The sequence below is a fragment of the Fistularia commersonii genome, chromosome 24 (genome assembly GCF_037954325.1).
Source record: "Fistularia commersonii isolate RoL2024-O1a breed Wild chromosome 24, RoL_Fcom_v1.0, whole genome shotgun sequence".
NCBI classification, from domain to species: Eukaryota; Metazoa; Chordata; class Actinopteri; order Syngnathiformes; family Fistulariidae; genus Fistularia; species Fistularia commersonii.
The window spans coordinates 2,870,559-2,896,655 of NC_141307.1; the positions used below are offsets into that span (position 1 = coordinate 2,870,559).

At 48.9% G+C, this 26,097-nt stretch overlaps 1 protein-coding gene across 4 annotated transcripts in view; it reads left to right on the forward strand.

The window, feature by feature from the left end:
* The window catches only part of trappc9 (trafficking protein particle complex subunit 9), a 146,791-nt gene that overhangs the window by 71,236 nt on the left and 49,458 nt on the right, over window positions 1-26,097 (forward strand). For all 4 annotated transcript variants that reach the window (XM_086171196.1, XM_086171197.1, XM_086171194.1 and 1 more), the window contains 2 exons: window positions 3,628-3,770; window positions 13,009-13,119. In XM_086171196.1, the coding sequence (XP_086027322.1) occupies window positions 3,628-3,770; window positions 13,009-13,119 (254 nt within the window). The remainder of the gene's footprint in view (window positions 1-3,627; window positions 3,771-13,008; window positions 13,120-26,097) is intronic.

Here is a 26,097-nt window from a genome sequence, read left to right on the forward strand (position 1 = left end):
ACAGAAGGTAGTGCTTTATGGTGCTGCATACGAATGCAGAAATCCCATGGTAAACCATTTAAAATAGACCGTCCTGGTCCCGCGGTTCCGTAGCCGCGAGGAATATTCGATTTCCGATTTTTTTTTTTTCAAACGTCGGACGCCGGATTCGATTCCCGCCACACCGAAGGGTCCATTTGCGAGAAAACGAGTCTTTGACCAATAACAGAGCGGTGGCGAAACCCCGATCGCAGACGTTTTGGTGAAACTCCTTCTCCTCTTCCCTTGCGAACGACTTGTTAAAAACAGTGACAGGGAAATCTGTGAAAACAGCAGAATTATTGATATCGGACTTTGTCGTATTGATCGGGTCCGACAGGAAGTATGGTGATCTATTGTCGTGTCAATATCCGCCCCGACCCCCGTCAGCGCTCGCGGCTAATAAACAACGTGCTATCGGATGACGACACCGTCTGGTCACCGGCTTCGCCGTCTCTAAGGGGGTTCCTGCAGATGGCGGACGGGGATCCCGTCGACCGCGGTGGGAAAACATCAAAAAAGGGATGGTTTATAATGTCCGAGGTGGAAAAGATGACCAATCACGCCGGATTTGGATTTCGTTTGCGAGTGTTTTAAATCAAGAAATGTTTTTTTTTTTTTTCCGGATTATTCACACAGTTGATTTTGCAACAGCTCATATCTGTGAAAATCTGTTACAGATCTCAAGTCAGTGGCCACTTCCTGTTAGCTTCTAGCCTGTTAGCTTTATTGTAAGAGAGGCACTCGCCGGCAGGGGTCATGGAGGAAAAGTTTCTATCAAACCGTAACCTTCCTTATGAGCGTGTCGAGGCTGTTTTATGACCCGTGTGTGTGTGTGTGTGTGAGACACAGCCAACTTATCCCAGTGGGATTGAAACAGGGGAAGCGCTTCAGCCAATGAGTGAGATCATACCCGGGTCACATGACCGCACGACCGCAATGTCCAGTGGAGGGAAAACAAGCTTTTTTCTTTTGCTCAGATGTGTGTTCTCGGTTCCCTCTCGTGACAAACGATCCAGGCATTTCCGCATAAACGTCGACACAAGCCACATTAGACGGCAGGCGCGCAGTTGGTCCTGTTTGGCCGACAAACGATTTTGTTTTTGATCTCAACACAGGATCTATTGATGACAAACAACGAAAAATCCCTCCTCAAACAGAACGGGAGCAACAAAGGGAGCCACTCCGCTCAATCAATTCAAATGAGATTCGTATCAACGTGCCGCCGCTTTTCGCTCTCGCCTCAGTGCCGGGCTGCTGCTGCAAAAAAAAACAAAAAACAAAAACAAAACAAGCAAGAAAAAAATTAAACGTCCGGTCCACCGTCTTCCCTCTGGGGAGTAGAAACATTCGTAGAAAACCATACAGGGAGTATATCTTGGTTATAATACGGGGCTGCTGCATCAAGCAACTAATCCATCACGAGGGCAGCCTCTGCGCTTTTTGGAATTAGCATGCATGCATTTCCAGCGCGGCGTGACTCACCGGCTCGTCCTCTCAAAAAAATGCTCGGCATCCCGACCCTCGGTTTGAATTAGCCGGGAAAGCGCGGTGACGCATGCCGAGGGCTGCAAACCGGAGGGGGCTGCGAGCGCAAACGTGCCCGGAGCCGTTAGCTGGAGCGCCGTCCTAAATAACAAATGATCAGGACAGTTATGATAAAAAAAAAAAAAAATAATAAAAAAAAAAAATGGTCAGATGTTTGAAGTCTTCGTCTTGCGTGATGAATGTTATCAAGGGCCGTTTAACTCGTGTGTCAAACGACAAAGATAGACGGTTAATGACGGTTAGCGAACAGCTGTGCCGGTTACCCTGGCGGCCATCTTTGTTTTGGGCCAAAGCCATCTCATTTGGCTACATTTCCAATGTAGCTTTTTAAATTCGATAGATTTACCAACATCTTCATAGCGCTTTGGCGTTTTTACATCTATTCACTCTGTGCACCGGTTCCTTTCCACACACTCCGACTCATCTTGTCGAAATGTAGCGCCCCCGTCGGACGTTTCCTCGCTGTCGGCCGCCGCAGTTAACAGCAGCTAACAGTTAGCGAGTCCCTCCGCTTTGGATATTTTTGGTTTTTCCTTGAAGAAAAGTTGCACTTTAGCTTTGCCGTTCTTTTCAAACACGGGCTTAAATGTTGCTTTTGGCTCCGCGCCATTAAAGAAAAGAAATATAGATCAACTTGCAACAAAGAGCAACTTTATTAGCATTTATTAACATAACAGCTCGCTGGCTTACTGAAGTAGCTTTCACAAAGCGGGGTGGTTGTTGTCAATATGTTTTGCTGAAAAAAGCTTATCGGCGTAATGGGGTGTGACGTCTTAATGTCACGCCTTGATTTATTTGGCTTCACGCCGTCTGCCGACAGCAGTTTTAAACACGGCGGTCTTTCCTCGTCTCCCGCCAGACGGGGTGAAGCCGAGCGCTACGTACGCTTCCTCATATTTCCTCGTCTTAGCTTTCGGCCGACTTAGGTTTGTCTCATTATCGCCGCCTTTCTTATCGTCCTTGTTCAATTATTTTTCCATGGTGTCTCTTGAGGGATTGTTCACTGCACTTCGTATTTCCTGTTTTGTGTTTACGCATGCTCGTTGCACTGAAGCGCTAATGCTACACCGCTAGCATGCTCCCAGGGGTCACACGCGCCCCGCTATCTGAGAAGCAATGGTTTCGCCTCAATGCTAGCATTAGCATTTCTCAATCTGACCTTCCTAGCTTGATACGATTGGAGCTCTTGCTTTTCAACTGCGCAACCCGATGACACACACGTGCACACACACACACACACACACACACACACACACACACACACACCATGTAGTTTCGTGCACATACTCGTGCCCTCTGTGAGCTTGGTGTTGTTTTCTGGACGCAGCAGACGTGGACCGCTCCTCGCTCGCCGCCGCAGTGTTTTTGTCCCTTGTGGGTTGTTACGAGGCCTACGTGCGGGAAACGTTCCTCGGGTCGGAGACAAAGACCAGATTTTCAATTTTAATGCGTCTGACCACCCGGCGAAAGCACCGCAGACATCGGGCCGCACGTCGAGCCAGCGGGCTTCGAGTCATTCCACTTTGGAGTTTGGCTTCTAAGAGGGGATAAAGAGGGAAATAATCAAGGAATTGCCCACTTGGCCGCTTGTGTTTGCCCCCCCATCTGACAGAGTACCCCTAAGTAATTTTGCGTGTCCATTTTCCTCCCGTCGCCGTGGACGACGGCCAGCGGCGGATCCCGCCCACTGCGCCCGCCGTCTCCGCCGCCCACGTAGCTTCAGGACGGGACCACGGTTCTGAATCATCTTTTTTTTTTTTTTTTTTTGGAGTCACCCATCACACCTTCCCTCCGCTCTGCTAAGACATTCTGGCCATTATACGCCGCTTCCATTTCGTTAAACGCCACAATAGCTTTGCCGAAGCGCATTCATTATTCCGCCGTAATGACTTTCGATGCATCGATCTCCAAAAGTGAGCCGGCGAAATGGCCGGACGTAACGCGCCGGCTGCGACCTCCGACCTCAATCACGCTCCGTCTTTGACGCCGATATCGCTTTGAAACGACGGCCCGTGCCGAACGTTTTCGCTGACCGTCGCTCCCCTTTGTCTCTCTCCGCAGACTTTGGAGGCGGTGTTGAACTTCAAGTACTCCGGTGGAGCGGGCAGGGTGGAGGGCTACTACCGGGAGCTCTCGCTGGGCGTGCACGTGGACGTGGAGCCGTCGGTGTTCTTCACCAGGGTCAGCACCCTCCCCGCAACCAGGTAACATTACATTACATTACATTTGGCAGACGCTTTTATCCAAAGCGACTTACAATAGAGGACATAAGGACTGCAAATAACACTCGCAAATACAAGATGCACAGGAAATATACAGAACAGTAAGCTTGGGTTAGTGAGGTTTTTTTTTTTTTTTTGACAAAGACGTACACAAACCTACACACACACACACACACTGCATAGCCTAACTTGCTGCCTAACCTGATCTGAGGCATCAGCGCAGTAAAAAGTCCCGAAAGAGAAACGTTTTTACCTGTTTCTTGAAGGTTGAGAGAGATGATGCTAGTCTTGTTGCTTCCGGAAGTTTGTTCCCCCACTGAGGTAGTAGAACTAAGAACGGTTTTGCCTGAGATCGCTTCGAGCGAGCAAAAGGTACTGCTAGTAGGTTTTTATTAGAGGAACGCAGCTCTCCGCCGGGAACATCAGGTCTTATTATCAGGTAACACTCGCAAAGTGCTCGTGTCGGGCCAAACCGGCCCCAGATTACAGATTACCAAACCAAACTCGAACATGTCTGACCTCCATGCTGACAATGGATCCATCCCGCTCAGTCGCCATCAAATTATCAATAGTTATTATCAGAGTTAAAAGTATTGATATCATTTGCGAAATCCTAGATCCAGTAGGTAGGAAGATATGTTTTTGGAAATTCTCAATCGTTTCAGTGGCCGAACTGGGTTAAACCAGAGGCGTTCCTAATATTATGGCCACAACAAAGCAGGGGTGTCAAACTCACTTTCACTGACATCAACCCTCAAAACGCCACATGGAACAGTAAGAGTATAAATGTAACTACTCCTCAATGTTAAATAACTCATTCAGATCCAAAATGTTACTTAAACATTTGCATCAATGTAAAATAATGATGTTTACGAGTTGCTTTCACTGCCGCGGTGTTTCGGTGACACATTCTGCCGCCGTCCTAGTTTGGCTTTTAATTCTTGGATAATTTGTTGTTTTTCCGAAAGGCTACCGTTAGCATACTTAGCTCCGCGTTCGGTGTCAAAATGCCCGCGTAGATTTTACTCTTTGACGACCGACGCCGCTTCGTAGCACAAAAGACAAACCGCTTTTTCTCCTCGAAGCACAAACATGCATCGGCCTTCTCATCTTTCTTGAAACAGCCTTCCATCTAAATCAACTTTTCTCTTCCTGAACATTTAGCGATCATTTGTATTTCTCAATTCCACGTGTTGAAAACGTAGGTTATGGTTTGACTTTGTTATTTTGGCCATCGGACCTTGAGTTTTGCACATGTGCAATAGAGAGCGGACGTCCCAGATTTAACTCAAAAAGGCAATATTATGGCAGGAATTCCAAAAACAGTTCATATTGCAGACACACAAAATCGTGCTGAAATGTCATGACGTTCGGCGAGCCTTAATAGTAATAATAATCTTATTTCAGGCACTTTGCAAGACACTCAAGGACATCGTACAGACATATACAAAAATGACAGATTTAGAAGAAACTAAAAAAAAATAAATAAATAAAAGTGACAAAGTGACAAACAAAACAATAGATGTATATATACATACATTGAGCTGCGTTCCCGTTACTCAGCGCGCAGAAAAAAACGTCTTTGTCTCGTGGCGCGTTCCGATAATTCCGATCATTTTTCAGCGGGTCAGGAATGCCGGCGTAAAAACGTGAAACGCTGACGAAACCGATGGTTTCGTGGCGGATGAGTTTGTAGTTCACGGTTTTTGTGTTTGATTCATCAATAAACGGGAAAACAAATTAGCAGGTGGAAGATGTAAGTAAACTAAGATAAATTGTTGTCACATGTCATAATTCAAGTCATATCCAAATGGATTTTTCAGCATCGAGTGGCACGTTTATTTATTGTCCATTTTTTATTTTGGCATTTTTGGTGTAGGGATGTTTTCTCCAGTAAAATCACCTCTGAATTCCATCACCACACCACTTCTTCTTTTCCCTAAATTTTGCGAGGACGTCCCGACCCCGTTAGAGCAGCGCTTTCTCCGCGACCTGGTCACCCTCCTTTATTTCCCCGTCGGATGGCGACGGTATTTCGAGTGCCCGGTGTCTCGCCTGGCTTCACTTCCAGCTCCCCGACTCTCACCCAGAAGCTCCCAAATGAGGGGGATAGACCGGCCGCGTAATGGCCACTTGAGGTGAATCATTAGCTGTAATAATATCAGCGGTTCAGGCCATCCATCTCGCCTCGGCGCCGATAGTTACGCCGCTCAGGCCGCTAGACCGTCACCCCTCCATCGCGGCCCAACCTCCAGGGTCCCCTTAGCGCTTTCTGCCTCATCACTCCGACATATCGTGTCTCTTGGGCCTCGACCAAATCCGGAAACATTTTTGAAAGACTTTCCGGAAGCGGCGGTCGGGATCGCTCCGCTCGGCCCGCCGATCCGCCCGAGTCAAATAAGGTTAACACCCGCCGGGGAGTTGTTAATCGACCCGTAACATCGGCGCTCGACCCGGAGCCACCCGGAGAAGAGCTCCGCGTCTTCAGCTCTGTAAATATTTTAGAATGTCGCCGTACCCGCCAAGTGCTAATGCACTTCAACACTTTAGCGCGCACGACAAATGCTACGACTGCAATATAAAGGCCTTAAACTACCACGGCAACTCATCGGTACCTTTCCGGCCCTGCCGTTCACCGCTCTCTCGGGTCTTTGCCGGTTATAACGCTTCACTTTTGTGCTTTTTAAGTATTGGCTACATTTATACTCCACCGATGGAAGTGGTTGCCGTTATAGCAAAAATTTAAAGAAAGTAAACAAGAAGCTTTTATGTGATCCTTTTTTTTTTTAAATGAAACCTGGATTATATGAGTGTCTAAAACCAGATTTGCACAAAAACACAAAATGAGCGCATTGACAAAGTCAGTTTTCCGGAGAAGACGTAGTGTCCCAATCAGGGTTCCCTGAGGCGCTCCGCAGCACCGCTCTGCTCAAATTACAACCGTTAATTCACATATCGATCTCTTTTACGTGTTTTTTCCTTCACCAAGATAGTTTATAACAAACCTCTGACAACTGCACAGATTTACTCGGGCGGGTTTGCGAAGGATCATTTTATCATCCGCCGCTTCGAAGGCACCAATAGTCCCTCGCCTTCTCGGGATGCCATACCTTATGTTTTGTCCTGACGAATGCCGCCGCCGCCGCCGCCGCCACACTTCCTGTTCGTCACGCTTTGTTCTCCGTCATGGATGGTTCCTCGTAGCCGCTTTCGCTCAGCATAAAACCCCAAGTTCTGATCGGCCGAAGCCGCCCTCCCGGGCCTTGACTTGTATGCTCGTCCGCAGCTCCTCGGGGGTACACGAGTACAGAACACGAACTAAACATTACTTATTGGATGTCTTCTTTTGAATTTAATGCTAATATAACTAGGACTATGTGCCGTCTCTTACCGGACTCCATTTCTCTCCATTTCCTTTTGTCTCCAATTTTCTTCTGGCCTGACCCTTCCTCTTTTCATCTCCCGCTACTCCTCAGCTCCGGCTGAATTTGCGCTCGGGTGTACTTTCTCACGCTCCATTTCAGCGACTCATCACTTTCATCTCATTGTCCCCCCCGAACCTCTCCCCACACACACACACACACACACACACACACTCTTGCGCTCCCCTACACACACACCTGGCTCTTTTTGAACTCTTACTTCCCTCTTCCTCTGTTAACTCCGGGTGTATAAACTGTGGAAGGACGGAATATGAGATGCACCCTCGTTTTTAATCAGAGGACAGAACAGACTGAACAAAAAAAAAGAAAACCTCCACAGGAAATAGAAGGATTGGAATTTCCAACATTCTCTCCCGAATAACGAAAAAACCTGCTTATTTCATGTTTTCCAAATGCATCCGAAAGACTTGCGAAGGGACCCTTTGTTAGATTGTGAAATATCCATCCGCCCATCTTCCGCCGCTGATCAGAAGTCGGGTCGACCTCCCTCTCCAGGGCCACATGGTCCAACTCTTTTGGGGGGAACCCCGAATTCTCACCCCATCTCTAACGGAGAGTCCGGCCACTCATTTTGTCCTCTTGTATCCGCGGTTGAGAGCAACCCTGAGATACTTGAACTCGGCGGTCTGGGTTTCGGCGGTGCCGATCCTCATCCCGGCCGCTTCGCGTTCGCTTCCGAACCGCAAGAGCTGGGGATGGTGGACTGATGAAGCCAACGGAGCCACATCATCTGCAAACATACCTCTGAACAGAATCGGTGACGGAGTCCAGCTCTCACCGGAAACAAATCTTTCTCGGACAGCTAGAATGACCACTTTCGATGTGAGAACCTCATCAAATGCATTTTTATGCATCTTTTTCCAGTGTGTCCAGTGTCCAGTGTGACGGTGCAACCGGAAGCTACTGTAATTACCCTGTAAAAATCCCCAAAATAGACCCATGGCTGTTCATTCGCAGTTCTCAAAGCGCGTGAAAAAAGTTGCGTCTTAGATGCCGGAATTAACGGTATTCCTTCTACCGATAAGGTAAGCTAAGATAAAAACGACTTTATTTATCCCGAAGGAAATTGTTGTGCTAGAGTTTCTAGCAAAACATAACAATAATAGATAATAGTAGGAAGATCCACAACATCTTTATCGTCTCTACTCTCTATATTGCTAACAATTTGCCAATACGCGTGTGTCCCTATTTTGTTTTTAGTTTAAAACCAAATTAATTTTGAAACATTTTGTGGCATACATTTCCAATGTTCTAATACTTTACAGGGTGCAGCGCGACGTTTCACTTAATTATTCATGCAGCGTCTGCATAAACCGCACACTATTTTTTTTGTGGGCTGCACGCTGGTGCAGGAAGAAGGTCCCGGGTTTGGATTCCCACAAGGGGGTTCTTTCTGTGTGTGAAGTTTGCGCTTTTTCCCCCGTGCCTTCGCTCTCCGGGCTCCTCCAGCGGGACGTTCGGCTTGCGGACGATGCTCGAAACCACGTCCTCATTTCTGCGGAGGTTCTCAGTCGTCCGGGTCGTCCGCCTGTCAATCACGGGGCTGCGTCTCGAGAGCATCCGTTCACATGTCCTAATATTTGGCCTCTCATCTGGCGGATTTAGGGTTTCCGTTGGAGCTTCCGCGTGGTTTTGGATGGTAGGAGGAACCCCATGCAGACACCAGCGGAAAGGCTCCCCTGTGGGAATCTGACCTGGAAGCTTCTTGCAGGGAAGCAGAAGCGCTAACCGCTGTGCCGCTTATTATTAGCCGCGATCAAATTATGCATCCATCCATCCGTCTTGTGCCGCTCATCCTGCACTCAGGGTTGCGGGGGGGAATGCCGGAGTCGACATAAACATACGTAAACAAACAACCATTCGCTCACTCATTCATTTTTCCCAGTAAATCTGGAGGAAACCCATGCTAACTCCACACAGAAAAGGTCCCCTTGTCGGAATCCAACGCCCAAATAATGCATATTATTAATTATCATATCCTCAAGCGCCACCTTTTTTTTTTTTATTCCCAATTTCAGCCTCCCCTCTTTGTTTCGTTTAAACGAAATCCTGCATCTCGCCGCCGTGCTTCGCTTTCTTCACTTTCGGGCACGTTTGTCTCGGCAGAACGTTCTCGCCCAGCCACGTCTCCACCCCTCCGACCTCTTCATCTCACTAAATTCACCGTCCGCGGTGCTTCTTCTCATTATTTTCAACTCTACATCTCACACTTTCTCAGATGCCCTCCTCCTCCTCATATAAAGATATATATATATATATAAAAATAGTATATGTTGTTTTTACTCTGCTCTCAAGGCTGCCGGTATCCTCATTGACCTTTCCCTGTGATATGATGACACAATCCGGTAGCCATTTCCTTTTTACCGACTCTCCAGGCGTCGGGCCGCGTGTAAGGTGTCACATCTGCCAACGGAAGTGACATTGTGTGTGTGAAAGTGTGTGTGAGATACTCCCCGGGTCCGTCCTTTTAAAGGCGAACCTGTTAAAATCTCACGCCGCCGGCCCCCTGGAAAAGGGCTCCCCTGGGCGTTTACGTCAGACGATTCCTGCCGAGGGCAAAAAGGCCCTGTAGAAAAAAAACGGGGAAAAAAAAAAAGAATATGTTATTGATGCACGGGGTATAATATTATTATGAAAACCCATCGCAAAAACCCAATATAAAATAAAACTAAAAAAAAAAAAAAAAAAAAAACACACAAAGAAAAGCATCTAACTCAGTCAAATAGTGATAATATCTTCAACTCTCCAAATATTTTTTAATGGGTGCCCATTTGTCAAGATATAGGTCTGTCTGAAGTTGTTTTTATTTTTTTTTTAGTTTTATTTTATTTTTCACATGCTATTGAGGAAATAAGTGACCTATAAAGATTATTGTATAATGTATATCTTCTTATGAGGTTTTTTAAGAATGTGTAAAACTCTGTTAAGGAACTTGAACTCTAATAAATGTTCAAAAAAAAAATTAAAAAAAAACCCAATATAAATTACACACGGTCGAATTCTTACACACTTTATACCGCCGTCACGTGTGCAGCAACATGTATCGACGGGGCTCCCTTCAACCCGGCCGAGAAAAATCTAAAAATAGCTCCCCGTCGTCAATACTCCCGATCGGGGCTAATTTGCCCCGTTAAACTTTTCGCTTGCGGGGGGAGGAGGAGGAGGAGGCGGGACTCGTCACGTTCGTCGCGGCGCGATATTAGCACTTATCGATCGCGGCGCCGCTCGGTTGACTGAGTCGTCGGCCCCCGACGGCATCGATTGCTCGGTTACCCCCCGGTTCGCGTTTGTGTGTGTGTGTGTGTGTGTGTGTGTGTCACAATCACACCGTCATCGCTCCGTCTCGCGCCTCAATCCGATAGATTGGCTATTTTTCTGTGATACTTCAGGTGGCCGATCCGCCATTTTGCCCTTCATCTCAGCCATATTTGTCTGCTGGCATGGGAAAGTGCAGCGCCGGCGCTAAAGACGCTCCGCCGTCCCCTCGGCCGACAAATCAATAACAGGCAAATGTTGACTCTCCGCCTCACCTGCTGGCGCCGCGGTCGTCTCGGAGATGGACGGCGGTATTCATTAAGTTCCTCCCGCCGTGACACAAAACGACCCCGGCCTGGAATAATCAGCGGTAAAGGTCTCCCCGTTTGTGCGTCCTTTACATTAATCTACACTCGGGATGTATTTTTATTTCCCGGATTTTTTCGGCGGCGTTTCCATGGAGATTTCACGACGTTTCTCTGGCGACGTTTTGCCTGGCAGCGTCTTTTTAAAAAAAAAAAAAAAAAAAAAAAAAAACAGACAAAACGGCAAATTGTCGAGAGGATCCGAATCAGACCGTCGACGTCACGGCCTCGGCTTTTTTTTTTTTTTTTTTTTTTGGAAAAATAGAAGAAAAAAAGCAAAGGAGCGTCGTCTCTACGTGTTTCCCCGGAGGAATCTTCAGCAGCGACGAGCAAAATCATAAAATAGGCAAATAAATAAATAAATCACGGAGGCAAACGCTTTGAAAGCCTATTGCCGTGTCTGAATTATTTATTTGCGTCCCACCTTTTCAGAATTATTCACTGACTCCGCATTTCAGACGCTTTAGAAGTATAAACTTTGGCTTTTTCTCCGCCGGCTTTCCTCTGCCAGTGGCGCCCTGAATGAAAATGGCCGCCGCTCCGGGTTTTCTGATTGATCGGTCCGCGGCCGATCAATCAGCGCCCGTTAATCACCCGCCAGCGAGGACGCCGGCAGGTGGGCGGGCTTTAAAACAAAACAAAATAAAAAAAAACACCTCCAGCAGTTTATCGGGGACACGGCGAGCTTTAAGTCTCCATTAACCCTGAGATTTAAGAGACCCTGGCAGGTGTGTGTGTGTGTGTGTGTGTGTGTGTGTGTTTGTTTTTGTTTGCCACCGGTGTTTTTTTCCTCCCCCTTGTAGTGTGTTTGTATCGATGAGCTGAGCCTCTCGGGGGGCGGAGCCAGCAGGTTCAAGTGGGCGGAGCCTAAACACACACACACACACACACACACACACACACACACACACACACACACACACACACACACAACCCATAAAACACAGTTTTGAAGAGCAAATTCTAAGAGCAAATTCAGATCTGCCTTCGGAGCATGTACTTGATTCTGCATCTCACGATACTTTGCAAAACTATGTGCAATAACATATATGTTTCTGTAATAATTATAACAAATAAATACTGTTTAGGTCAGGGGTCGGCAGCCCTCTGATGCGGCTCTTGAAAATAATGTATTTAATTAAAATGTATCGTGTTTCGGTTCGTTCATTTTTAAAATGACGTTTTAAATTCGAAGGTTATGGCGATCTCGTACCTTCTAAATAAAACTTATTTTATATATTTTTGTCGCTCACGTGCCAGTAAAAGGACACATTTCTGTCTTGATTACGGTGGATTTTTCAGCTATTTTGTTCCCAAATACGAGAGGGACTCAAATAGACGTTGAGTATTTTGCGTAAACGTAACCTCTGACCCTTGGAAATATTTTTTTGCATGCGGATGTCATCTCGTTTTCTCTGCAGTTATTCTTTGATTTAAAAAAACAACCCAAAAAAAAAACACATTTTGTTTGTACATAGCATAAATTATATAATTCAGGTTAAAATTCCAAAGGGTTTCTTGACCCTCGGATTTTCTTTACTGCGGGGAAACGAGTCCGACGGGTAACTTTTCCGCAGATCTGTTTCAAATATTCCAAATAAGTTCATTTTTTCCTTTCTTTCGGCCGACCGGCGTCTCGTCTCCGTCGGATCTCCGACCTCCTCCGTTCACGGCGTTTTCTAGAAGCCCCTCCCCCGCCGGGAGGTTAAAATTAACTCTTTGAAAATCCGCTATCGTCACCGTCGTCCGGATCTACGTCGCAAATCGGACCCTCTTGTGATCTGCATGAGAAAAGCGGGCCGGCGCCGAAACGCCGCCTCGCCGCCGCCGCCGGGCTGATGAAAGCTCGGCCGGCTTTGATGCGGCGACAAGGACCCATGTGCTTCACGCCGCGCCGTCTCTTGATCTCCCGCACGGCTGCAAGTGGCGGCGTAATTTTAGAAAGCAATCGCACAAAGAAGCACCTCAAACACACTGAGAACAGGTCGTTAGGCCCGGGGCATATTATGGGCTGGCGGAGAACATGGGTGATTACATGCCTTTTTTAATGTTTCTGAATGACTTGAAAGAGAGATGTCGTTTTGCGTGCGCGCGTGTGTGTGTGTGTGTGTGTGTGTGTGTGTGTGTTTGACGAATCTCCTCCGCTTCTGTCCGCAGCACCCGCCAGTGCCACCTGCTGCTCGACATCTTCAACCCCACCGAGCACGAGCTCACCGTCAGCGCCAAGAACAACCAGGACCTGGTTCTCCACGCCAGCGAGTGCCAGAGGTGAGCGCGTCCGTGCCCACGTCCTCCTCGGCAGCTATTTATTTACCGGATGTATCGTCGGACGACGCGCGAGCCCGAAACTCTCGCGTTAGGTTTCGAAACTGCCGGACGCGGTCCTGATGGAGCTGCGCCTTGTCCTCAAAGTGCTAAGTATGGTCCAGAAGCTGCTCTGTAGGCCCTTTAAACTACAGTCTTCAGAATCAGTAAAACTTTATTTGTCCTGGGAGGGCAATTAGGGGTCGCATGGGGTTGTAGAATAACAAAAATCGGACGGATGAAACGAGTGTACGGTCCCGAAACCGTCGCCGATGGTCCTGAAACAGCTGCGTGTGGCCTTCAAACTGCTGCTCCTGGTTCTGGAATGTCTACGTACGGTCCTCAAACTGCCACGTCCTGCAACTCGAGAACGATCCTGAAACTGCTGCTCGTGGTCTCGAAACTCCTCTCTGGATCTATTTGTTGGCATGTCAGCAGGCTCGGCGCAGCTAGCATTTAGGCTAGCCGCTAGATTTTAGCCGCGCGGCCCCGTTCGTGGATGAGCGACACCGCAGCGTCGGCGACGTGGCGTCCGTCGAGCCGTTTGCCGTTTCTTTCTTTTTCTGAATCCGTGCAGGCGTGAAAGGAAGCGGCCCTCGGGTTTCTCGTCTTGTCGTTCACCTGCTTTCCGCTCCCTCTTTCTCTGAATCCTCTGCAGAGGTGAGCGCATAGACGTGCCGCTCCACCTTCCTCCCGCCATCTCCTACCTCGAGCACGGCCCGTCATATCGCCTGGAAAGAGGCGAATTATGATTCCTGTCAGCGCCGTCCCTCCGGCGCGTCCTTTTCGCCGCCGGCGGAGGTTCGGAGGGGAGGGTGGCGGGCGAGCGACGTTATTATTTGCAGGGAATTAGCGGGCGACGGGGATCTTTGCGGACAAAAGACATCAATCCCCTCCCTCGGAGGGATCTTCGGGGGCCGGCGGCCCGGCCGCCTGCTGGAAACATAGAAACGTCCTCTTAAAGATACATGAAAAAGAGCCTTGACATTAAAAGGTTTGCCGGTCTTCAAACGAAACCAAGCAAATGTCACGGCAAAGAGGCGGCGTTCGTTTCCCGCTCGCCGCGAGACGCTTTTTCCACGGGTGATTTCGTTATTTCTTCACCCGCTGGACCCCCCCGATTCATTTCTCAGGTGTTTTCTGTCTCCCGGCTGATTTTCCAGGTCGTTTCCTCGTGATGTTCCACGAGATCATCGCCGTGGTAACACAGAAACTAATAATACTGCCGCGAATAATAATACATTTTATTTAAGGCGCCCTACTAAAGGCCAGTGTGCAGGCATATCTGTCTACCCAAAATACAGATTCAAAAAAAAAAAGATAAAATAAGAATAAAAAAACATATATGAAATAAAATAAAATTAAGAAAATAAATATATGAATAATGTAAAATTAATGAATAATTTTTCTACCTTTAATTGGTCCGTCTCATGGTCAGGTTGGGGTTTGGCTCCGCCCACCTGGAACGGTCTTCGATCAAAGGTCGGGTTGCGTAATGATTTATTTAAAGTATTAAAAAAAAAATAACCTCCTAGTGGAAAATGATATAATGCGACACAACGTGGCCGCGAGCCGCGACACGTCCGGTCCGGTGACAGCGGCCGACGTGTGTGTTCGGACTCCCGGCTTTGACTGACATTCCCAGAAGGCGCCGCCGCCGCCGCCGCCGCTTCCTCGCCGTCAAATCCGACGGCGCGTGAATTCGTCAAGCGCGGATCGATCGAGCGCCCTCGCCCCTTCCCGCGGCCCGATTGTTTGTTTTTCCAACACAAACGCGTTACGTGGGGTTTCGCGTGGAGAAGGCGCCCGTCTGCGGAGCCGCATCGCCGCCGTCTCCCCCTCCACGCCGCCGCCGCCGCCGCCGCCATCATGAGTCCCTGTCATTTCCCATTTCCTCACTCTCCCGTGATGAATGAGATGTCAAGCGCGTAAGATGTGTTTTTAGAGTCTTCGCCGGCACTCGTGAAGGTAAGTCTGCAATCTGACAGCCGCAAAAGTGGCTCTGTCAGTCACCTCACGCGTGATTTCTTTTTTTATTTATTTTTTTTTATTTAATCTTTTTTAATTGTTTCCGTCGAGCTCTGAAGATTGAAGCGAGCGAGCGGCTGACTTGATCCTTTTTTTTTTTTTTTTACCGACATTTATCGCCGTCTCGACCCCCTTCTTCCCCGGGAAGAAGCGCCTTCTTTGCATCCGACGAGAAAAAAGTTGTTTTTATCTTTATTTCCCGTTTTATCCGAACTCGATTCCTCGTTCGACCGTCTCAGCGCCGTTTGTTTGGTAGCAAACTCTGTGGTCCGAGCAGCGAATGGGCATGGTTTCCATGGCAACAGCATCTTTCCCATTGCCGGGGTGAATCTCCTGCCCGGCTAAGCTAGCATTAGCGAGTGCAACAAGAGCATATTATGGGATGCCTTCATCCAGACTCCGCACCTTCACTCCCAGCCAATCAGCTCTCATCCGTCTTCCTCTCATTTTGCCAAGTGGACGACTTTTATTTTCTCAAAAAACAATCTAAATTCTAAATGCAGCGACACCGATTTTTTTATGCGTCGTGTGCGTGTGTGTGTGTTTGTGTGTGTGTTTCCTCTCGCAGACTTCACTCTGTGTATCACCGTTTATATTCCTGGCTTCGTCCAAAAAAGAAAAAGGCGTCGGGTTCATTTGAGACTCCGACTTGTCTGTCGGTGTGTTTTCACGCGCCGACCTTTGATTGACCGTCCGGATTAAGCCCCGCCCCTTGCCTCGGGGCTGAGCCGTGATTGGTCGCAGCTCTCCCTTGACCCCGCGAGCCGTTGTTGTCGACTTTACTTTGAATAAACACCTTTTGAAGGTTAAGTCTCCAGCAGGTCCGTTTCCTCGGAGATGATTCGTATTATAGTCCAGCGGAAATCTTGCTAATCCACTCCAACTTGTTCTTTGACCTCCGGCCGTCGGATTCGACCCGCGAGCGAGAGATCCTCGCCGCGGCGGCCAGGACACGGACTCCCCTTGTTATACATGGCGTTTTAATGCAAATAACGAGCGCCGGGTAAGGGAGGGAGGGAGGGAGGGGGGGGGAGAAAAAAAAAAAAAGAAAATCTCCCTTCATCCATCAGCTCGCTCCTCGCTGAGCTCCCGTTCCGAAATGACTAATTCGTGCTACGATTATTCCTGGTTGACATTTTTTTTTTTTTTTAATGTTCAGAAAAACGATGGCGCTCCGGCGCTCGCTGATCTGCATAAACGGCATGCAAATGAAAAGCCCATCGCCTCGCCGGCTCCCCGTTCCCTCATCGGAGAACACAGGGACGGCGCCGCCGCCCTGACCTTTTTCCCGGGCCGAGCCTTACAGCTAATGAGTGAATTATGTGGAGAGCCGGGCCGACCGGCACGCTTCTTTTATTCATAACTGATTGGAAAATAAGAAAGATCCCAGAAGCGCCGCCCGCGAAAACACATTTGCATGAAAAAGGTTTTTAAATATTGTTTATCGCAAGTCCGACGTTTGTTCGAGCCGCGTCTCATTACGGGGACGGACGGCCCTCGGCGGGGAAAAACCGGTCGTCCTCCCGGAGGTCTCCGCTCGTCATCCGGCGCTTTATTTTCCGAAAATGTTACCGGAGAAAAGGCCACGTTGTTTTCCGCAGCCACCGTATTAAATGTAAATTCTCAGAGGCGGTTTTTTTTTGTTTTGTTTTTTTTCTCCCGACTTCAAATTAGCTTTGTAAAACTGGAAAGAGCGTCATCTCCGGAGGCGTCGTTCCAGAAGAATCCTCACAAATCCGGGCCGCGGTTCGGAATCCGAGAGTTCGCTTTGGAACGTAGAAAGTTTGCACGTAAACCGTTTAGCTTTGCATTCTCCCTGGCGGAAGGGGAAGCGCGGCGGCTAACGGGTCTGCGACGTCAGCCTTAAGCTGCACGCTCAGCGGCGAACCGACCAAAAGAAGAAGAGGAGGAGGAGGAGGAGGAGGAGGACATGGACGACATGGAGGTGGAAGCTGCTTCTGCGTTGATGGGATAACAACCAGATGGCTCGGAGTGCTTCTATCTTCTCCCTGCGCTAACTTGCACGGTGAAGAACCGTGTTAGCCGTCAGCTAACGCCGGATCCTTTACGGCAAGCTCTGGAAGCCCCTCTGACGCTCTGCAGGCCAGAAGAGCTTGGACCTGGACGTGGATCCGTTTGGACCTCCACGTGGATCCGTGTCTCACTGAAAGAAGGAGCTGAGTTGTGATCATGAGAGTTTTGAAAAGTAGCGCTAAGTGAGATGTAGCTGCCTCGGAGCAGGAGCCGATTTGGTTGTTGGAGGTTCATGTCGGTTCCTGCTTCCTCTGCCGTCCTGATGCATGGAGAAGGTTCAAGCGACCGCAGATTTGGATCGTACCTCGGCGGCAGTCGCTCGAATAATGATCCGAGCTCCGTGATGTTCGCGATCTGGATATCTCCGGATATCTCCGGCAGATGTGCGGCCCGGACGGCGCCGCAAACAACCCGACGGAAATTCTGTGTTTTTTCTTTTTTCTGTGTTTTTTCCAGCGACGGTTTGCGCTCGGACCTCGGCGATCCTCACCTCGCGGCTCGATCCCGCTGGATGAAGAGTAAGACTCGGGGATTTACTCCTCATCACGCCAGCAATCCCTCGTCGCTAACTAGCCCCTGCCGCTGCGGTATCGCATTTACCGCATCGTTCCCCGTCCTTAGCCGGTCGGTCGCCGGTTCAAACAAACCTTGTTTCCATGGCGACCCCCTCCCCCCCTCGCACTCCTTCTCGTGGCATTCGAGCGCATAACGCATCCGCAGTCCGTCGCCCCGTCTCAGGCTGGATATCATCTCCCGAGATCTCCCTCCTCTGCACCCGCGGGGCAAACTTTTCCCCTTCCGTCTCTCTCGCCGTCCTTCTCCGAGATGCCGATAACGTGAACAATACCCGCCGCGGTGTCGAGCGAAGGGGCCACGGGAGCCCTGTTTTTTTTTTTTTCTTCCTGGACAAAAACCAGAGCCGACGGCGGCGATGAGCATCTGCTCTCTGTCTGTTTCACGCCGCCGTCATATATTCTCCACATCTTATTTTTTTCCCTCGTTTTTCTTGCCTTCGCTCGTTTCCCTGGCATCCACCTCTACCGTAGGAGGCGTCGCAGCTCCGCCGGCTGTCAGGAGGAGACGGGTTAGCCGAGGCTCGCGCGCCCGCAATTACGGCTTTATTAGAAACCGCGCACGTGCTTCGGTGCAAAACGCCGTTTGTTTCACCTCTCGACGCCGGGATGAAAAACGACCCCGTCGGTGCCGAGCCTCGTATTCACACGTGGAGATTTAAAATGATTTTTTTTAGTAGCGCCTGACGATCAACATTCAATAACACGTCAATCATTTGTGATCAGCCTCTGCTTCGTGTTCACGCTGCACATTTTCCCGGTTGGATTCACGCCTTCCCTCACGCCGCCTCCGTGTTTTGCCGATAACGGCAACCAACCCCCCCCCCCCAAAAAAAAAGCTTCTGGCTTTTAACAGCAGGGACAAAAATAGCTCGGCGTGTCAACCCTGGTAAGAGTCTCCCCTCCCTTCATTTTAATGACAACCGCTCGCATCCACGGCCGCATTCATTAATCGCCCGTGCGTTTTTTTATTTTGTTTTTTCCTTCGATGCACTTCAGCATATTGGGATATCGAGCGTCGGGGAGGGGGGGGGGGGCTTCGCTTCGCTCCGCTCCCGCGGTCGTCGCTAACAAAGGGTTACGCCGAGTCAGAGCCGCAGTCTAAAAATAGAGCTCGGCTCCGGCCCGCCTCTGCACGAGCCTCCACGGATCTACGCCCTTAAGCTCTTGCACGTGAGCTAAAAATATCCCGCTCCGTGCAAATATACGTACGAGCCTCGCTCGCACCCCCCGACCCCCCTCCGCGTCCGCCGGGGAAGGCTTCGTGGAGGATGTCTTCCAGAATCCTGATTTATGGTGATGCGTCGCTGGCGGCGTGCAAATACCTTCAGATGTGGTAAAAGCGCTGAAAAACACCCGTCGGGGGAGAAAAAGAAAAAAGGCGAAACACCTTTTGAACTCGGGCGCCGCGGCGACACACGCTTAGCATCCTCCGTTAGCAACGGCGACGCGGAGAAAATGCGAACGCCTTTTTTTCAATGTAATTCGTTTAAGATTCAAGATAAACTTTATTGATTTCCATAGGCGAAATCCTTCTATCACAGCAGTTATAGTGCCAATAAATATGAATATGAGTGTAAATAGGGAGACGATTAGAAGATCGCAAACGACATCCACGAGTAAATAGACAGCAGAGAACGGGGATAAGAATGGAAAATACAATGGAGGAAAAAAAACAGCAAGGGTGAAAAGACAAAACCAAAACGACAACAACAAGAATGGGAACATAAACAGAGTGACAAAATAAAGAAAAATAAGCAGGATGCGAATGGGCCGAGACCTACGGGGGAGAAGAATTCTTCTTCTTTCGGCTTTTCCCTTCAGGTGTCGCCACAGCGAGTCGACTTTCTCCATCTCACCCTATTCTCTGGATCCTCCTCTCTCACACCAACTACCTTCATATCTTCTCTCACTACGTCCATAGATCTTCTCTTTGGTCTTCCTCCAGACCTCCTGCCTGGCAGCTCCAATTCCAGCATCCGTCTACCAATATATCCTCTATCCCTCCTCTGTACGTGACCCAACCATCTCAGTCTGGCTTCTCTGACCTTCTCTCCAAAACATCTAACATGTGCCGTCCCTCTGATAGACTCATTCCTGATCCTCTCCATCCTGGTCGCTCCCAAAGAGAACATCAACATCTTCATCTCTGCAACTTCTAGTTCTGCCTGCTGTCTTTTGGTCATTGGAACAGTTTCTAGTCCAAACATCATCGCCGGTCTCACCACTGTCTTGTACACCTTTCCTTTCATTCTGGCTGAAAGTCTTCTATCTCTTCGTACCCCTGACACTTTTCTCCACCCATTCCAACCTGCTTGGACCCGTCTTTACCTACGGGGGATAAGACTAGACACGTTAAAGGGCGAGGTAGCGAGGTCGCGCTCGCACAGATGCACCTCCGGACGGTCAGCGTCCTTCACACCGACCGGAGACGGTCCGGGTTTGGGTCTCGCCGCCGAGCGAGCTTTCCTCGCTATCTGGTTGAGCCTGGATCGCCGCTCCTGCAGAGTCCGGCGTCCCGCAGCCTGTTGTTTGCAGGGGCCGGGATGGAGCGCTTGGGTTGTAGCGGGCGGCGGTCCCGCGGGGGGGGGGGGGGTCACACCGAGGTGACCCCTGTTCGCTTTAATGGGATTACCGGCCACTTCTGGTCCGAGGTGACGCGGCGTTTAATTAGGGAAAGGGTCGTTCTGCCGCGACTTGTCTCACGCTGTGTTTATTGCTGCCATTGAAAAAGAAAGCGCGGGGCGGCGGAGCTTAGCGCGGCGCTAATTAGCAGCGCGGCGTCAGGAGTCAGGCGCGCCGGACGGGACGGCTGTGTTTACACCCGCCGAGAAATCATTCCGGGTTTCCAATGACCCCCACCCTGAAATATAAAAAAAGAAATATTGTTTTGAGAGGCGCCGTAGCAATAGACGTGTTTTTCTAACCCGGTCACACATTTGAAGTTTATTGCAAACAAGCGGCGAAGCTGCACGGGTCACCGATAAAGGCTTCTTTTATTTATGTTTGCTTCCAGCGAGGCATCGACGAGATCAACCGGCCGCCTGGAACGCCACGTGTTCAGGAGATGAGAATTCGTTTCACTTTGATTTCTTTTTTTTTTAAATTTTTAATCCGTAGGTTAGCTGACAGGACAGCAGCTTGGCTGGATGGCGACCCATCCATGAACGGGTGCATCTTTCTGAGGAATCACACCCACTCGGTGTCATCGGTAGAACAAATCACCCAGTTGAGACGATTGTTGCAGGATTCACTCCCCCGTGCAAATCCCCGTGTTGTTTCGCGTTCCTCCTTCAGGCAGGAAGCTGGAAAAACCGCGTCCCGATTCACGCCGAGGTTTGAAATCGCGTCCGCCCCGGTTCCGACACGACGGCCGCCGATTGAAGGCCGAGAAAAGCGGTACGGGCCGGTGTCGCACGTCGAGCGAACGCCTGATCCGGGCACGAAAAAAATGGAGAAATGGCTCCAGAAGTGAATCACCTCCAAACGCCCGGGCGCCTAAAAATACCCGCACGCCGTGTTTTCCCTCCAGGTGGGCCGACGCCGCAACGCAGCCCCGTCCCGCGGTGGAAAGTGGGAGAAAGCTTTTTTTTTTTTATTTTATTTTTTGGCTTGTTTTTGATGTCGGCTCTTGGCGAGCGGCTCTTCCAGAAAATCACCGGGGTGCCGTGCGTGGGATTATCATCCCTTACATAACACCTGGGTGCAGGATTCCAGCGGCTGCACAGCCCGGCGAGCGCTCCTGCTTACCGGGGCGCCATCTTTGTCAGATGCAGATGGAGGTGACTCACTTCCTGTCGTTTTTTTTGGTTTTTTTTTTACCTGAAAGCCATAAACCTGCGAATTCTCCCCCTTAGCGACGCCCGCTAATCTCATCGGAGGGTTGTGTCGTGCCGACTCAAGCCGGAGTTTGTTATTGAAAAGAAATGCGCGGAGGGGAAACCAGCGAGGGTGGTAAATAGGTCATTCGTGATTTTATTGAGCACTTTTTTCCCTTAATTCGGGTTGCTCAGGCTTTCATGGGAATCAAATTTTTAGCCGATCCGAACCGTCAGAAAGATAAGATAAGATAAGATAAGATAAGATAAGATAAGATAAGATAAGATGAGAACGACTTTATTTATCCCGAAGGAAATTGTTGTGCCAGAGTTTCAAGCGAAACATAACAATAATAGATAATAGTAGGAAGGAGGGACAATAAGAAATACAATAAAATACACTGCTCAAAAAAATAAAGGGAACACTTAAAAAACACATCCTAGATCTACATGAATGAAATATTCTTATGAAATACTTTGCTCTTTACACAGTTGAATGTGCTGACAACAAAATCCCACAAAAATGATCGATGGAAATCAATTGTATCAACCCATGGAGGTCTGGATTAGGAATCACACTCCAAATTAAAGTGTAAAAACAAACTCCAGGCTGATCCAACTTTGATGTAATGTCCTTAAAACAAGTCCAAATGAATCGGTGTTGCTTCCTGAGTGGACACTATGATTTCACACAAGTGGGATTGACTTGGAGTTACATTGTGTTGTTCAAGTGTTCCCTTTATTTTTTTGAGCAGTATATAAAGTGTCAAGGTTAAGGCTATCAAGTGTTTCAAGGTCTTAAATAAAAAAAGACACTAAGGTGAGGAGAAACAGCGCCGGAAGTAGAAAGAACGTCTAAAAAAAAAAAAAAACGTCTGGTTCTCTTCGGAGGCCCGTCCAGCCTCCAGAGCTCCCGCCTGCAAGTGGATTTAAAAAATTTTTTAAAAAGGAGACCCCTTCTTTTTATCTGGCAGGGGGTTGAAGCAGGCAGGGAGGTGAAATGGACTGGACCGGCCCCCACGCCCGCCACACAGCCTGTTATTAAAAGCCCCAGATTAGCCTCCTGATAGCGCCTAATCCCTGAAAGACTCCCGAGTCAAATCGATGGACCGAGCAGACGCGGTGGAAAGGAGTTCTCTCTCTTCTTCAAGGATTCTCGGGATTTCGTTCCAGGTCCCCCCCCCCCTTCCCCTCCCCAAACGGGCCGGCCACCTCCTCGCTTTCTAGATGCCCAAATCCTCGTATTGTGGTGGTTAATTACAACGATGGCGTGTTAATTACGGCGGTGACGCGCACCGGTTTTTGTAAATGCGGCTGCAGAGAAACAATGACACACAATTAGGCCGTCATTGTCGCGTCCCATCCTGGATTAGCCTCTTTACGGGTGGATCCATTATTTGGTTTATTACAGACTGGGCTTTTTTTTTTTTTTTTTTTGAAGTGCCGCCTTTTTGGAAGCCTCCGAAAAAAGGATTATTCAGCGTCCATTCCGACGGTCAAAGGCAAATCCCGCCAAATTGTCATGAACGGGAACGTATTACCCCCTTTTTGTTGCCGTAACGCTAAAAAACAAAATCCGTCCATCGTGTTCGGCATTTGACGGCCGACGTCACGCCGCACGGGGTCGCACGCGGCGCCGCGGCGCGGTAAATTTAGCCCGGACGTTAATGCGCGCTTTTGAAGAGGAGGGAATGAAAAGCAGCAGCCATTTGAAGACGGGACTTCAGTAGGTGACACGAGCCTCGTGCCGCTAATCTTCAAAGGTGAATGTGTTTGCGAGCGGAGCAGCAAGACTTGCAACTTCCCTTTTTTCTTTGTTTTGAAGTCTTTATTGTTATTTCTTCCCTTTGTTGTCGAGGCTATGAAGCCATAATTGTATTGGCTTTCTCCCCCGCCTCCCTTTGATGTGCGCCTGTGCTTCTGGACTCCTCCAGAGATTATTTCTCTTCTTTTTTTTTTTTTTTTTTTTTTTAGCTGCGCCGTAATTTCATGAATGATTCACAGCGGCGCCTGTCAGGCCGGTCGGACGGCAGGTCACCTGTAATGGAGCGGCTCAAAGAAGCGTAACGGACGCACATCAAAGCTAAAGGAGAGGCGTCGCCGTGGCCCGTGGCCGTATCGTCTCCGAGTATTTCATCATTTGAGCCACGATGATGGCTTTTGAGGGAAAACACAAAAAAAGCGGCGGCCGGCGTCGCGTCCGAAAGGGCCGATCAAACGGAATGGCCCCGGCGTGCTTCCTGTCCGGACGCCGTAAGGTGTTTGCCCGTCCGAACCAAAAGACGGTCGTCGACGTAGTCGGAGCCTCGATGACCGCGATGCTAAGCTACGTGCGTTCGCCGCTTCTCCGTATCGCTAACCGGTTTCCGCTCGGGCCGAAGGTGTCTGCTTTGGAAATACACGAGTAATCCGCCCGGCTCGGGGAAGTGAACCGGCGCTCACGGGCCCGGCCCGCGCCGCTAATCGCTAAGCTCCGTGTCAAAATACAACCTGACCAGAATTAATGAGACAGGAGGCCGGTCCTGCGGCGAAGCCGTCTCTATGGCGACGGTTCTGTTTGTATGGGACTCGAAGACTCACGACCTCAAGTAAAAATGATAATGAACTGATTGTGCCCTTTTCTACATGATTGTCTATTTGATTCGCTTTATATTTATTGATGAATTGACAGGTAATTGATCGGTAGCACCGACGCAGCACTCGGCTCGTACGAACGCCACTAATCACAAACCAATCGGCCTTCGAACACGTTTTGGTTCACTGGCGTCGTGTCGTAGCGTAGCGGCGGCCCTGCGCGCTACTCCACGTCGTTTACATCGATCGTCATCATGTTCTACTGTTCGTACACTTTTTGGCGCTTTTGTCAGCACGCCCTCGTTTCGGTTCCCAAAAAGGTTAACCGTGCTAATGTGCTAGCTAAACATGAGAGCATCGTTTGTGTTCCGAGTCCGAAGCTAGCGGAGCAAAGGTCTCAAGCTTTAGAAGAGGAATAAAAGTTGGATTCGTGAAAGGCGTCTTGCTGGAGTGTTTGTGAGAGTCACATTTGTGAGGAGGCTTCCTTTCGCATGATGATTTAATGAAGGAAACACATGTGTTGGGAAAAAGAGAAAGAGCACTAGAAATACCGTAGTAATTATGGTTTTCTTTAATTCCTTGCTGTATTTTTGCCCCAAAAAAAAAAACATAAAAAAGTTTCCAAAGAGTGCAGTATGTTGTTTAGGTCTGCAGAACGGGACCATTGGATTGACATTGGTTTCACAAGGAAACACTGATTTGGTTTTCCAACGGAGTCAAAAGAACCAATTTAACTTGGAAGAGGCTCGAGTGTGCTGTTGTTGAATATATGGTTATTTACGATGATGTTAAATCCCGCACATCATCTCGCGTTTATCTTTCTTTTTTGGCATCTCATCTACATCTTGTGTTAGCGCTTCATTCGGTTTGCAGGACCCGTCTTCGCTTCTCAGCGACCTGACCTTTCCTCTGGTCGCGAACAGATAAGGCGCAATATAAATGAACGGGTCTATTTTCATACATAAGGCGCGCTGCGTTATAAGGCTCATGATAAAACATACGGTATCGAAAGCAAAACGGAACAGTCGGCAAAGTCGATCTTTATTCATCTGGCTTTGCTCCCTGGGAAACTGTTCGGTCTTCTTTACTTGGCGCAGTTCATCCGCTCGCTTCCTCCATTTTCGCACCATTGATTCATTAATGCTGAATTCTTTGGCGGCCGCTCTTTTCCCATCATCTACCCGCTGACTGATAGCCTTGAGTTTCAACTCCGCTTCGTAAGCGTGTCTCTTGCCGGGCGCCGTTTTCGGAAAATGTACAGTAATATTCTGTTGAAGCACAGGACGTACCGCTATTCCAAAAAGCGGCGGAGCTAATCGTATTTCGTACCGTTCTCCGATTGGTTTATGGTTGCCGGCGTTAGCGGACACCTGAAGTTAGCGTGAGGTCGGAACAACGTTGTTTTCCAGCTCCGCGTAATTAGGTATTTAACATTATCTGACGTTGCAAACCATTTTCGACCCGTGTCAGGTGGAAACGGTCCGACGATCAAGCGAGCGGAGCGGCTTCGTCGCTCACCGAAGACAAACCAAAACATTTCGTCCGATGTTTGAGCGCAGTGTGCCACCTAAAATTGGGTGGAGGTCAGTGAGCACCGTAAGAGTTCATTCATAAGATTTTCCATGCGCCTCATAGTGCGAAAAATACGGTAACAAGGAGAGTCGATAAATTGCGGCGTCGCGGAAAGGAAACATCCTTCAATATCCTTTACAATTTGTCAAAAATAGAAAACTGAATGTTCTTGCCTTCAGTTTTCCATCCGTGTTTTTTGAGCACACGCAATTATGAATTGGTATTCTGTTTCAGGCCACAACAGGTACATCACGTGTGTGTGTGTGTGTGTGTGTGTGTGTTCAAGATTCATGTCACGTACGTGGCAGAAAACAGCAGTCCGATACGCTTTCCACACATGGTAT